Source organism: Dama dama, chromosome 15, assembly GCF_033118175.1.
Source record: "Dama dama isolate Ldn47 chromosome 15, ASM3311817v1, whole genome shotgun sequence".
Lineage (NCBI taxonomy): Eukaryota > Metazoa > Chordata > Mammalia > Artiodactyla > Cervidae > Dama > Dama dama.
In genome coordinates this window covers 68,731,647-68,745,756 of record NC_083695.1, presented here as the reverse complement: position 1 = coordinate 68,745,756, position 14,110 = coordinate 68,731,647, and the positions used below count along the sequence as shown (strand labels likewise).

Sequence of the window (14,110 nt, the reverse complement as noted above, 5' to 3'; positions counted from 1 at the left end):
CATGACATTTAGATGAATCCTGATCTTTCTATCATAAAGGAATTTGAGTAGAGGTGGTCCAGGGAGCTTCAGTTCTATTAAGATACATCTTTCTTTTCTAACATCTTCTTATAGAAAATTTCAAAATTTCAGAAAAGTATAGAACAGCATCTAGTAAACCCCATCATTCAACTTTCCACCTTCTAAATCCCAGAAATTGTATTATTTTGCCCATTTTTGCACATTTGCCTATGTGAATATCTTAAATTTAGTCTCATTATTAAAAAGTGAAGGGCTACTCCAGTATTTTTATCCACCAAATACCTGTTTTGCCATACCTACTGCTATGGCAAGTGAAAGTGTTAGTCTCTCAGTTGTGTCCCCCAGGCTCCTCTGTCCAGGGGATTCTCCAGGCAAAGAATATTGGAGTGGGTTGCTATTTCCTTCTCCAGGGGATCTTCTCCACCCAGGGATCGAACCCAGGTTTCCTGCATTGCAGGCAGACTGTTTACTGTCTGAGCTACCAGGGAAGCCCAACCTTCCCTTTAACTAATTGCCCTAAATATACCTGAAACGAGGGCTTCCCTGGTGGCTCCAACAGTAAAGAATCAGCCTGCAGTGCAGGAGACCCAGGTTCAATCCCTGAATCGGGAAGAACCCCCACAGAAAGGAATGGCTGCCCACTCCAGTATTCCTGCCTGGAGAATTCCACGGACAGAGGAGCCCAGCGGGCTACAGTTCACGGGGTCACAAAGAGTAGCACACGACTGAGCAACCAACAGTGCCTGAAACAAGGCTTATTTTACTCTTCTCTTTTCTTTCTTTTCTCCTATCCTACTCCAGGCAACCTTATTCATTCTATCTCCAGAATATTCCTTGAATATCTTTCCTTCTTTCCATATTGACTGCCCCGGCTTAAGCCCACACAGCTTCTTGCCTAAACTACTACATAGCCTTAAAGTAGCCTCCTTGCCTGTTTGCTCTGTGTTCCTAGTCTAATCCACTCTAAGTCAAATAACTAAAGTGTCTTCTAATTTTCTTTGCTGTATCGCCCCCGGTAGGAATCAGATTCAAATGTAAAATACAGACCTTTCAGAAAAAAGTACTCCCATGTGTTTATACTAAATGGAGGCCATGGACTTCAGATTTAAAAAAAATTTTACACTCAGCAAAAACAGAAATTAAATTAAAAAACTAGCATCTAAAAACATCAAATACCTTGGAATATGTCTAACAAAAGATGTATGTATAAAGACCCCCACAGAGAAATTACAGATCCCTAAAATAGAAAGATATACCATTTTCATGGATTATAAAAATCAATAATGTTAAGATCTCAGTTCTCCCCAAACATATACAGATTCAGTGAAATTCCAACGAAAGTCACAGGAGGATGTTTTGGATATTATGTTGATTCCAATATACATGAACATGCAAAAGCTGAGGGACATTCAGTATCCAATATCAAGAACTTGTATAAAAACAGAGTAATTAAGGAAGTGTGATACTGGCACAAGGATAAATAAACCATTGGAGCAGAAAAGTCCTGGAAACAGCCCACACACATATACAGACAGGTGATATATGACCAAAGTAACCCTGCAATGCAACAGAGGAAAAACAAAACAAAACAGAATTCTGTCTTTTTTTTTTTTTTAAAACATATCACTTTATTTATTTATTTACTAAACCAAAAAGAATTCTGTCTTATACCTCATACCAAACACAAAAATTCCAGCAGACTGTAGATCTAAATGTAAAAGGTAAAATAAAGCATTTCAGGGTCTTGAAAAGGTATCTGCAGACCCATGTTCATGGCAGTATTATTCAAAGATAGCCAAAGGGTGAAAGTATCCCAAGTATTTGACAAAAGATAAACGGACAAACAAAATGTGATGTATACATACAATGGAATATTATTCAGACTTAAAAAGGAAGGAAATTCTGACACATGCCTTAACATGTATGAACGTTGGGATATTATGCTAAGAAAAATAAACCAGTCACAAAAAGGCAAATACTGTATGGTTCCACATAAATGAGGTATCTAGAATAGTGAAATTCACAGAAACAAAGTAGAATGGTGATTGCCACAAACTGGAGGAAAGGAAAACGGAGAGTTGTTTAATGGGTACAGAGTATCGGTTTTGCAAAATGAAAAATCTGTATTCAGTTTAGTTAGGTTCATGAGATGGGATGGTGGAATCTGCAGTGACCTACAGAAGGATGTCAGAACCTCAGCAAGATAAAGAAAATGTCTACACAGGAATATGGCAGCCTTGGTAGCCCTGCACAGGGTGCTAGAGTCCAAATGGAGTGAGGAGAGCAACTCAGTGCACAGTACCAGAGCCTGAAATGAGAAAGGTGTTCAAACAGGTAGCTAGAGACAGCAGCCTGATATGGGATTTTGGAGCCTGATAAGGTAAGGATGGCATTCACATGATGGGTGTCAGTAACAGCAGCAACAGAAGAGATTGGTCACATAGAGGGAAGATTAAGAAAATATGCTGAGGATAATGAGCGCCAACTTACTAACAGAAAAGGGAGTTACAATTATAGAAAGGAAATTATTGAATGAATCCTGTTGTGTTAGACTAAAATTGGAGATACCCATGTGAACTCGTGGTTTTAAATAAATATATAGATAAAATTTAAAAAGCAATGTAAGTATGTGTGCACATGTGTGTGTATGCATGTTTACACATACATATATTCCCTACCTCTGTCCAGTGAGAGGACTTGGAAGCAGTGACATTCCCACAGCAATGTGTGTAACTAACACTCAGATACTGACTTCTGTGTATTATTGTTTACTAAAAGAAACCAGGGAAAAAAAGAGAGAGAGAGAGAGAGAAAACACTGATTTCAGGGCTGGGGCAAAAAAAAGTACAAGGTAAGCCTAAAATATCTTATATCAGAAAACAATGAAATGCTCAAAGAATGATAGAAATACATCAAAAAGACAAAGAAAATACTTTGAAAGCACTCTCACTGACCAAACAGGGAACAATTTGTCAAAAGAAATAATGATAGTATTATAACCCATCAAATAAAACAAGAATTCATAAACCCATTCTGTTAGAAATAAATAGGTTGAAAATCTGATAAAGAATAAGATAGTTACATGGTTTCAAAGTACTTTTCCCATAACACACTTACTACAAAGAGAAAAACATTAGCTTTAAAGAAGAAACTGGCAGAAGCCACTTTAATCAAGTAAAAAAAGTCACAAGACAAAAGTTACACGTCACCTGAAAGGAGGTAATCAGTAAAACAAAGCAACCCTTCTGTGGTATTTCTGACAGAAATACAGGACACAAATTTAACCATAAGGAAACAGCATCAGATAAACCCAAATTGAGGGGTCATTCTACAAAATAGTCTATAATCTTCAAAAGTGCCATAGTCATGGAAGGTAAAGAAGACAGGAACTGTTCCAAGACTGAAGGAGACTAAGAAGACATGACAACTAATTTCAATACGTGATTCTGGATTAGATCCCTTTGTTACAAAGAACATTATTAGAACAACTGGCAAAGTTTGAATGGGGTCTAAGGGGTTAGATCTACAATTAATTCAGAAATACATTAATTTCTGAATTTTGATGGTTGTGTTATAAAAAATGTCCTTGTTTGCAGAAAATATACATTAAGCATTTGGTGATGATGTGACAACTTACTCTCAAATGGTTCAGGAAAAAATGTCATTTGTGTTGTACTTTAAACTTTTCTGTAATTCTGAGTTGATTCAAAATAAAACATTAGGAGAAAGAGAATGAACTTCACTGGTAGTTAGCAAACACTAAAAATATAGTGATATTATATGTATGTATACATATATGGAGTGTGTATACACACACTCCAATTAGGGTAACTATCAAAGATGTATTAGTTTGCTGTGTGTGTGTGTGTTTGTGTGTATGTTTGCACATGCGCACACTTAGTCGCTCAGTTGTGTCTGACTCTTTGTAACCCCATGGATTGTAGTTCACAGCTCTGTCCATGGGACTTTCTGAGCAAGAATACTGGAGTGTGTTGCCATTTCCTCCTCCTGGGGATCTTCCTGACCCAGGATTGAACCAGTGTCTCCTGAACTGCAGGCAGATTCTTTAACCTCTGCGCCATCAGGGAAGCCCCATTAGTTCTCCATGGCTGCAGTAAAAAATTACCACACACTGAGTGGCTTAAAGCAACAGTAATTTTTTATTTGACAGTCCTATAATTTTGAAGTCTGAAATGGGTCTCTGAGCCAAAAATCAAGGTCTCAGCAGGCCTATGTTCTTGTCTGGAGGTTTAACTTATCCTTTCTTGCTTCAAGGGGCTGCTCACATTCCTTGGCTCATGGTTCTCTTCCCCCCTCTTTAAAATCAGCAACAATGGACTGAGTTCTCACATATCACTCTGACCTCTTCTTCATCCTCCCTCTTACATATTTAGGGTCCCTTGTGATTACACTGGGCCCAATCTGGATTATCCAGGATAATCTCCCTGTTTTAAAGTCAGCTGAGGGAATTCCCTGGCAGTCCAGTGGTTAAGACTCTTACTTCCACTGCAGGTGGGGGCACAGGTTGGATCCCTGGTCAAGGAACTGAATTAAGATTCCATATGCCACGTGGTATTGCAAAAAAATAAAGTCAGCTGATTAGCAACCAAATTTCATCTGTTAAATCCCCTTTGCCCTGTAATTTAACATATTCACAGGTTCTTGGGATTCGACTGTCCTGAATGGGGGCTCAGGGGATGGGGCATTATTCTCCCTACCTCAAAGAGTCTCCTTTACTCTGAGATTATATGTCTTCTATTTCTATGGCATTAAAAAGCTCTTTTTTTCATTTATAAAATGATGGTACTGACAGTGGTGCTATTTTTTCAAGCACTGGTAGTATAGCAAAAAAAATTGGTAACTCTGTAAATCCTGTGTAGCTATTCTGTAGTCACAAAATCATGTGACTTTTTTTACTGACTCCTTAAATGAAAAAATTTGAAAACAACACACACTGTTTTCCCACAAAAGAACCATATATTTGATGAAAGATCTGTACTGTATTTTCCAGAATATAGGGAATAGATCAATAAGAAAAAGGCAGACAATTAAAAAAGAAAAAAAAAGACCAAGCCCTGAATAGACCCAAAAGAGGATATCTAAACAGCCAATAAACTTAAAAAAGTTAAGAACCTTCTTTTTTTTTTTTTTTTAAGAACCTTCTTAAATAATTTTTTAGGTACTTGATTACAGCAGCTATTAAGGAAATGCAAATTAAAAGTCTGACAATATCATTTACCCACTAGTATGGCTGAAGTAAGGACGGACAATAGCAAATGAATGTTACAAGAATGTACAGCAACTGGAACTGTCATATGGTGCTGCAGAAAGTATCAAATGGAAAAAATTCACAGAATCTACTAAAGATAAAAATACCCTAAGACCCAGCAATTCCATTTCTAGGTATATACCCAACAGAAATATGTACATATTTTCAAGAAAAGACATGTACAAGATTACTCACAGTAGCCAAAAACTGGAAATAACCCGAACATCCATCAACAAGAGAATGGCTAAATAACTGAACTGAATTAACGCAGCAGAATACGACACAGCAACAAGAATGAATATACTACACTTACAGTAACCTGAATGAATCTCCTTATGAGGGACAAAAGATACCAGACTAGTATATATACTGGAAAGATTCTACTGATATGAAATTAAATATCAGTAAAGGCAAAAACTAATCTATAGGTATTAGATAATTGTTATGCAGAAGTGACCACTGTGTAAAAATTCAATGGACTGTATTCTTCTGATTTCTTTAAAAAGTATATTTATTTTACTTCAGTAAAACCTTATATAGATCCTCCAACTAATAAAAATAAATGGAAAAAAAAAAACCTTATACAGACATATACCAAGTACACTAGAATATTATTCTTGAATACAAACTGGATTCAATCTAAACTCCCTAGCCTCCCAGTCTCTTTTCCTTCTTGTCTGCTATGCCACCTTATGTTCAAATCATGTGTATCTACTACTGTGCTGACCATCTCCTGATCTTCTAGCCTTTACCCAAACTACTCCCTCTTCCTGGAACAGCCACCTCAGAAACAAGTCTGCAAAATCTATATATTCCACAAGACCCAATATGAAGCTTTCTTCTTCAAACCTTCCAAAGCTCTTCCCAGTTAAGGCTAATTTCCCCTCCCTTAAATTCTATAGCACTTTGCACCTCTACTGTGGCACTTACCAAAGTGTCCCTTAAGAGATACTTATAAATGCCTGTCTTCTCAACCAACTGTGGAGTTCTAGAGAAGACAGAAGTTTTACTTAACTTTGTGTCTTCATCTCCTCCTGCCCCCATAACCACCTCCCTCCACACATAACATGTTGTGCACTCAGATTATGTTTATATTTTTATCAAATCATGGTGCAGGCCAACTGCCATGGCCTCATTTCCAGTTGTCAACTCACTAATTTTGCCAAGTACTTCTGAACAGGAAAATGCAGTGCTCCAACACAATTGAGAACCACAGAGTTCTAAACTTCCAGTGAAGTTTAGATACATACAGCAGTTTAAGTAATATAATTTATCAATTGTGTTAACATTATACATAGCAGTTTACAATTTAAAATGAACTTGGGGGGATGGAACAGGAGAGAGAAAGATCCTTTTTAAGTAGGCAAGTCTAACAGTTAAGGCTTTTCAGTTAACAAAATGAGGTGAGTGAGATATCTATTCAAGCCATCACTGCCAATCCACTGGCCAGTACACCTGCTACACTGCACTCCATGACCAAGTACAGGTCTTCATTGGGGTACTTGTTTTATAAATATATACATTTTTAAAAGTTTAAACATAAACATTAAATATATTAAATTTTAATTTATCTGATTAAAAACAATACATATTCACTGTCAAAAATGTAGAAAACATTAAGGAACATAGGAAAAAGAAAAACAACCTAAGTAATGTTTTCTGTGCTGTGTGTTTCCTAACAAATCTTCAGATGCCATGAAATTTTTGAAATATTACCCATAATCCACCATTTCACAAGTAACCACATTAACAGTTTAGTGTCCTACTTCCTGAGAGGTACAAGGATTTATGCATCCATGCTGCAAAAACATTATCCACACGCTACAATTCTGTTTCCACAGTTTTTCGGAGAAAGCCTGAAAGTCTCCCAGACATCAGAAAGTATCCTCACAGCCCTCAGTTTAGGTGCAGAGAAGGTGTTATTAAGAGCTCTAACCCTAACAACAAGGGAGCTGCTAGGGCACTATGCGTGACCTTGCTTCACATTCTGTTACAAACGCTGCTGGAGCCACATCGACCTTATCTTTCCCAAGTACCGAAAAACAGTATTGTGATACTGGTGAACTTCTCCGGTTATCACTGTGGATTAAAGTCAAGATTCTGATTATTTCTTTAACACTTTTTTTCCTACACAACATAATACAGAGAGACATGCTGCATTAGGTGTCATTCAGCAACCAAAACGAGAAAGTGCTCGTCAGAATAGCACCAACGCAATAGTTCTAAGAGTAAGCATTTTACCATTCTTCTACAAATCGAGTATATTAGATTATTATAGATTATTATTACTACAGTAGATTATTGTGCAAGTTGCTCTCTCTTCCACTCCTTCTATGGGCAGCGTATACTTTCCCACCTCCTCACTTGACTCTGTGACTTACTTTGGTTAATGGAATATCAGCAGGTACCATACAACCAATGACTGAAAGGCATTTGAACCAGTGGTCTTGCTCTCTTGCGTCTCTACTATAGCTATAAGGACAGCTCAGCCTGGGAAGTCACTGTCTCTTCAGTCTCAGTCTCAGAAAAATATGTGAAACAGTCCTGAGTGAGCAGCCAAATCCAGAGAAACTCAACAAAATTCAGCCTCTCATCCAATGTTCAGCAAACCCAGATGTTCTTGAGAATAAGTATCTATCATTATACTGCCGTGACATATTGTGGGGTTTATCACTCAGCAATAGCCAATCGATAACTACGATACTGTGGCAACTTCATTTCCTAATAATTCAAATCATCAGAAAATCTGTATATAAACCTGGACAGTAATTCTCCACTCTGGTCCATTTGGCCAGCAAAGAAATATGCCGTCATATTCCACTGTTTCTCTGAGCCTCAGGGATGAAGTACAGTGTAGGTCTCAAGTCAGACTGCCAGGATTTGATCTCGGGCTTCTTGCTAAGCAGAGTGACTTTGCTCAAGTTACTTAACCTCTCTGGAATCAGTTTCCTCATCCAAACATGGGAGCAACAATAGTACTGAATCTATCTTACAGAACTATTGGGAAGATTAAATTAAACAACAGTATATGTAAAGAATTTAGAATAGCAACTAGTAAACACCAAATAAATACATATTAGCTATTCATGGCTGATCATATTTTTTAAAAACAAAGGAAAATAAATAAACAAAACCCTCCCATTTCTGCTGTGTTTATCCTATAATTGATACAGACAGAATCAGGTCACAAGCCTGGGAAGAGAAAGACAAGTATACCTGAAAAGAGAGCCAAATCTCAGAAAGGAGCAAGAAATCAAGAAGAAATTCCAACTCAAAAGGTTTACCTTAAGCAAACAGGAATTCTCTCCCAGTTCTGTGACTTTTTGCTCCTCTGCTCCTCATCCCCGCCCTGGCCAGCACATAGGCAATCCAGGAACTATGGTGGTAGTGCCCCAGGGAACAAATCATAGTCTTAGTTCAACATCACTCTCAGTATCTATTCCACTATTGCTATCTCTGAGTCTTCTGTAAAATGTTCTAGTTTAGTTTCAATCAGACTTCGGAAAACTAAAGGAAATTATCCAGCAATTCCTTCAGCACAAGGTGAATCTAGTAGAATACTAGTTGAAGTGGTAAGATCAGGTGGACCTTTCCCATAGAGACTGTCTCCCTCCTCCACTGCTGATGTTAAGATGATGGATTTGATTTATTGAGAAGGCAGTTTTCTTTATAGTGACCAAGACTGTTAAACACTGGTAAATATTTTCTACTTCATCCACAAAGAATTCTTATTATATACATTTAGAAAGCACTTTCATGCTGTATTAAAATATTGCTAGAAAGCACATGGTATCTTAAAATACTTTAATACCACAAAGATTATTTTTTCTTTATTCATGCTTTTTATAAATTATAATGCTATTTACCTCAAATAATTTTATCTATACATGATCAAGATCTTACATCATGTCTCACCTCCCTTTAGAAAGGGAAAAAAATTCTTAATTGCTTCCTTCTTTAAGGATTTAAATACATAAATAATATGAATAATAAGTAGTCTCCTTTGAAAGTTCACTTTCTAATTTAGCAATAAAAAATTTCTGGCAATCATTCAAAGTAGAATTTTTACTCCACATAGTAATTCACTTTCAGTAACTTACTACGTACATCTATCACAAACATGAATCAAGAAAATGAACACAAAGAATTATCATTAATTTGTAATTTCATACTCCAATGCCTACATAAGAGTATTCAGAAAAGAAACTGAAGGGTAATTTAAATTGAGAACAGGTAAGAATCCACTTGCCAATGCAAGCGACACAGGATATGCGAGGTTGATCCCTAGGCCAAGAAGACCCCCTGGAGTAGGAAATGGCAACCCATGCCAGTCTTCTTTCCTGGAAAATTTCATGGACAGAAAAAACTGGTGGGCTGAAGTCCATGGGGTCGCAAAGAGTTGCTGAGAATGCATGCAAGAGATATTAATATACAGAAACTCTGACAAACTAAGAACTAGCTTCAAGTGTTATCCAACCAGCTAGTAATCAATTTCACTGATTTAAAGAAAAGTCCATCACAGTGAAAAATCTGAATACTTATTTTAAAATGCAATTTCTTGTTTTTAGATATATGGTTCTCAAGTAAATAAAATTTCCTGAATCATATCAATTAATCCAGTATTATCTCTACAGTAACATTATTAAGTCATGCAGGAGATCACAATAGTTTTTTTAGAAGTTAATCTCAAAAATGAGATGTCTCCAAAGCATTCCAAGTATTAATAGCCACAAACATGGCTGATCCCATCTGTATTTTTAGCCTGAGCATCCAACTAGAACAGCATCTATGGTAGCCAGTCTCAAAAGGTCCTGGCCCCCAGCAATTTCCTTCTCTCTGTTCATGCATGCTACTCTTTTTGTCTACAGGGAGGGATTATTTTCCCTCCCTCTGACTCTGGGTCGGCCTTTACTGTCTTTAACCAATAGCTCAACTTCCAAACCTAGGACTTAAGAGAATTGGCTGGCTTCTATTTCTTTTCTCCTGGAATGCTCCCCTTCTTAGAACCCAGACACCATGCTTTAAGGAAATCCAAAAGAAGGCCATGTGGAGAAAGGAGGACAAGAAGGCCTTATTGCCAGTTGAACTCGCAGACAGTCGCCAACCGTGAGAGACTGTGGCCATTTTGGGCCAGCCAAATTGTGGCAATTTTGAACATTCCAGCCAACACCAGGCAAAACAGAAAATGCACCAGTCAATGAAAGATTTATGTTTGTGACACAGCAAGTTACCCTTTACACTGTTTCACTTACCTATCAATAAAAAAACTATTTTATACCTTCTGAAATTACTTCATCCATGTGTCAAATTTTCCTAGTTCTAAGATCCTGGGACCAGTTTATCCTGTCCATTTAAAAATAAATTTCAAATCCATCCCTCAACTTGTCATACAAATAGATAAAATACAGAAGGATAGACAGATATAGATATAGTACAGATATTCAAAGATAAACTTTAAGTCTAGACCATGTGTGACTTATGGTCAAATCTGAATCAGTCTCACTGATGAGGTTTTATTGTAAAAATTAATCAAATTACTACATCAATACAGTAGTGAGCAAAATTCATAAAAGAGAATATCTATTTCATGCTGCTATTTTAAACAAAATTTTATATTTTCTTAAACTATAGAAATCAGGGCATCCTGTACAAAAATTGTCATTCACACCTCACAATTGAGGGAAAGGATAAGGACAAAATAAAGCCAAATACTATACAAAAATTTCAATCTGATTAAAAGGATAGTCTTTTCCATGTGTACTGTGCATTAATTACCAGGTGCAAGCACAAATAAAATATCTTCCTATCTCAAATGACTAAGTAAAGAAACATGTTATAACAGGGTAAATGGGACCAAAGGCAGGTTGTGACTTAGATTTATAATAAGACTGTTACTGAGCTGGAAAGGGCTTCCCTGATGGTTCAGACGGTAAAGGATCTGCCTGCAATGCGGGAGACCTGGGTTCAATCCCTGGGTTGGGAAGACCCCCTGGAGAAGGAAATGGCAACCCACTTCAGAATTCTTGCCTGGAGAATCCCCATGGACAGAGGAGCCTGGCAGGCTATAATCCAAGGGGTCTCAAAGAATCGGATACAACTGAGCGACGAGGCACCGCACTGAGCTGAAAAAGAATACCAAATCTTTAACTCTCCATTCTGTTTCAGTTATTAAGGTGTCATTCTTGGTGACCCTTTTCCAGTTGGCTTTCTCTCAAACAGCAGCCATAACAGCAGGCAAGGTCAAAAATGAAAGTAACTAAAATTGAAGAAAAACTGATTTCTCCTTATGGAAACTGACTCAACAATTAATAATGTGTGGTGTCCCAAAAGCTTCAAACTACTCATGGCCATCTCTAGCTTCAACTTTAACTCAATCAGGAGACCATTATCAAAACAACTCACTGGTACAAAGCAGAGATCAATTGGTTGAAAATGTTCCTAGGTTGAGGTCTATCGGGGAGTAAAGAAGATGATCTCATAAGGTCCCTTTATGATCTGTTAAAACCACATTATTCCATAAACCTGACACGTGTCAAAATTAGGATTGAGTCAACCTCTAAGCAGAAAAACAAAAATCAGCAGCTGTCACTTTTCTTACTTAAATTTAGAAGCTAGCTGTACATACAAAGCAACTTCATCTCACTTCTGAAGTCCAAAACAATTCCTAAGCCTCTTAATATTTTAGAATTTCAACACTGGGCAGAAACTAAGAACTTTCTTCAGGTCTAATAGAATTTTGTTAAAGATACACTTGAACTTTAGGCATTTTAGAAAGCACTAATACAAAATAAATAAAGTTATAGTAAATTTGACCAAACTCTGAAACGATATTCTTGTAAACGCAGCAGTTTAAAGCCTAAGTTCAATTAGGTTAGTGTCCATGGTTTGTTTAGATTTGTTTTGGTATCTAAGGCAAGGACACAAAATAACAACTATCTAACAAAAGAAATAAAGATTTGGAGTGACAGGTTACAATTACTTCTGAAAAAGCAAATAGACTTCAAATAATATCAATGGTCCCTGTGGACACCAGTTAAGACAGAAAGAAGTCTATGCATCCCATCATTCTTTAGCTAAACATACACATATCAAAAAAAGAAAAACATGATACAAAGTTAAAGAACTAGACTCCAAGGGATTAAAACACACCCACAAAATCCAAGTTTATGCTGTGCTTCAACCTAAAACTCCTAAGTAACTACTAACCCTGACATTTCCTATTATTCTCCACTATCTGCATTCCCCCTTTTATCTCCTGAATTTCTCCAGTGATTTTATTTCTTCTTACGAGTCTTTGGATGTTAATCTGCACAGCCTTTCCATTCCCAAAAAGTGATACTGCACCTGGTCTCCACATTTTACTGTCTCTACAATATTGCATTAAGTTTTGTTTTACCCTATTAGATATTAATTTTGCCCCTAATCTCCTGTACCTAGGTTTCCCTAACCAGTGAACCTCTTCTGTCTTCTTTCAAACTAGAGGATGTATACCCTTTCCTGATACTTGTAATTCTGGCATCTAGTCAAGCTCTTCTCTTTCCCAAAGCCTGTCATCACAGTCCTAGATCCCGATCCCCAGTCCTTTCCTTCCTAAGTAAGGCCTAGTTCTTTCCAGAGTTTGTCAACATTAGTTTGGCCAAGCTGGGATTGTACCTTTAAGTCAAAGGCTATCTCTTCCACCTCACTCTACAAGACTTTAAGTCTCCCATCAGTCCACTCTCTGCTCTACTTTAGATCCATCCGCATCCAGCCTTGCCCGTTTTTCCCACCCACCTCCCACTCCCAGTATCTTTCCTCCCACTGTCCAGCGTTCCCCTTCCCCACTACTGAATGCACCTCTTCTCCAGGGCCTCACCCGTAACCCTCACACCGGCAAGGCCCTGCCAGCGGCCTCACGGCGTCTCCTCCTGGCCTCCTCAGCTCTTCAGTAACTGTCCCTACGCCCCTTACTCTCCAGGGCCCCGCGCGCCCCAGAGACCCCTCCCCGATTAAGCTCCCGCTGTCACTTGGCCTCTCATCCACAAGATGGCGGAGCTGCTGCCCCCACCCCCGGGTCCTCTCCGCAACCCCTCCTACCTCCCAGGAGCTCCCGTCCCGTCCCTCCAGCCGCCCCCGCCGCCGGCCTCGGCCCAGGGTCTCGCTGCGCCCTCCTCCAGCGGGCAGGCGGCCCAGGCCCGAGCCTCAGCGACGCCGCCAACGCACCGCCTCCACAGTTCCCCGGCCTGCACCTTCTCCTCACCATAAACTTGAGCGCTTTTTCCTGCAGCACCGCCTCGGCCGGGTCCATAATCGCTAGGGGCCACTGGGTCTGCACTCCGCCGGGGCCGCCCCCTTGGTGCCAGGCCGCAGCCAACGCAGCGCCCGAATCCCGCCTCCTCTTCCTTTCCTCCGCCCTCTTTACCTCTCAGGCACTGGCAGGGGGGCCAGGGAGGACAAGTTGTCCTTTGCGCGTGCGTATTGCCCGCTGGCTCACGGGATTTGTGGTTCTGGAGCTTCCCGAAGCAAAAAGTGACGCCACACCGCGAACTGCAACTCCCGCGGTTCACTGCGGTAGGGTCGCGGTGGCTCCCAAGCCAAATGCAGACAACTGACCGTCAAGTAGAGAGGATCAGCGTATGGGAATCGTAGTTTGCAGCCTCTAGAGCTGAGAAACGGGAGGGGCATCGGTGTCTCCGTGGTTACCGAGCGACGCCAGTGGCGATTTGCCTGGCAATTGATAATCAAGATGGCGACCAGTGCCTCACCTGTATCCCAAATACTGGAAAAAGCTGTGAGAGGACAGAGACGCTAGGGCCTCCCTAACTTGTTACAGAGAACTGG

General features: G+C 39.1%; 1 protein-coding gene across 4 annotated transcripts in view; it reads right to left on the bottom strand.

Moving 5' to 3' along the window:
* The window catches only part of BTRC (beta-transducin repeat containing E3 ubiquitin protein ligase), a 172,069-nt gene extending 158,370 nt beyond the window's left edge, over positions 1 to 13,699 (bottom strand). For 2 of the 4 annotated variants that reach the window (XM_061162426.1, XM_061162427.1), the window contains exon 1: positions 13,530 to 13,699. In XM_061162426.1, the coding sequence (XP_061018409.1) occupies positions 13,530 to 13,577 (48 nt within the window). In that variant the 5' untranslated portion in view covers positions 13,578 to 13,699. The remainder of the gene's footprint in view (positions 1 to 13,529) is intronic. The other 2 variants (XM_061162428.1, XM_061162430.1) reach the window with 1 other exon arrangement.
* Between the last annotated feature and the right edge of the window lie 411 nt (positions 13,700 to 14,110).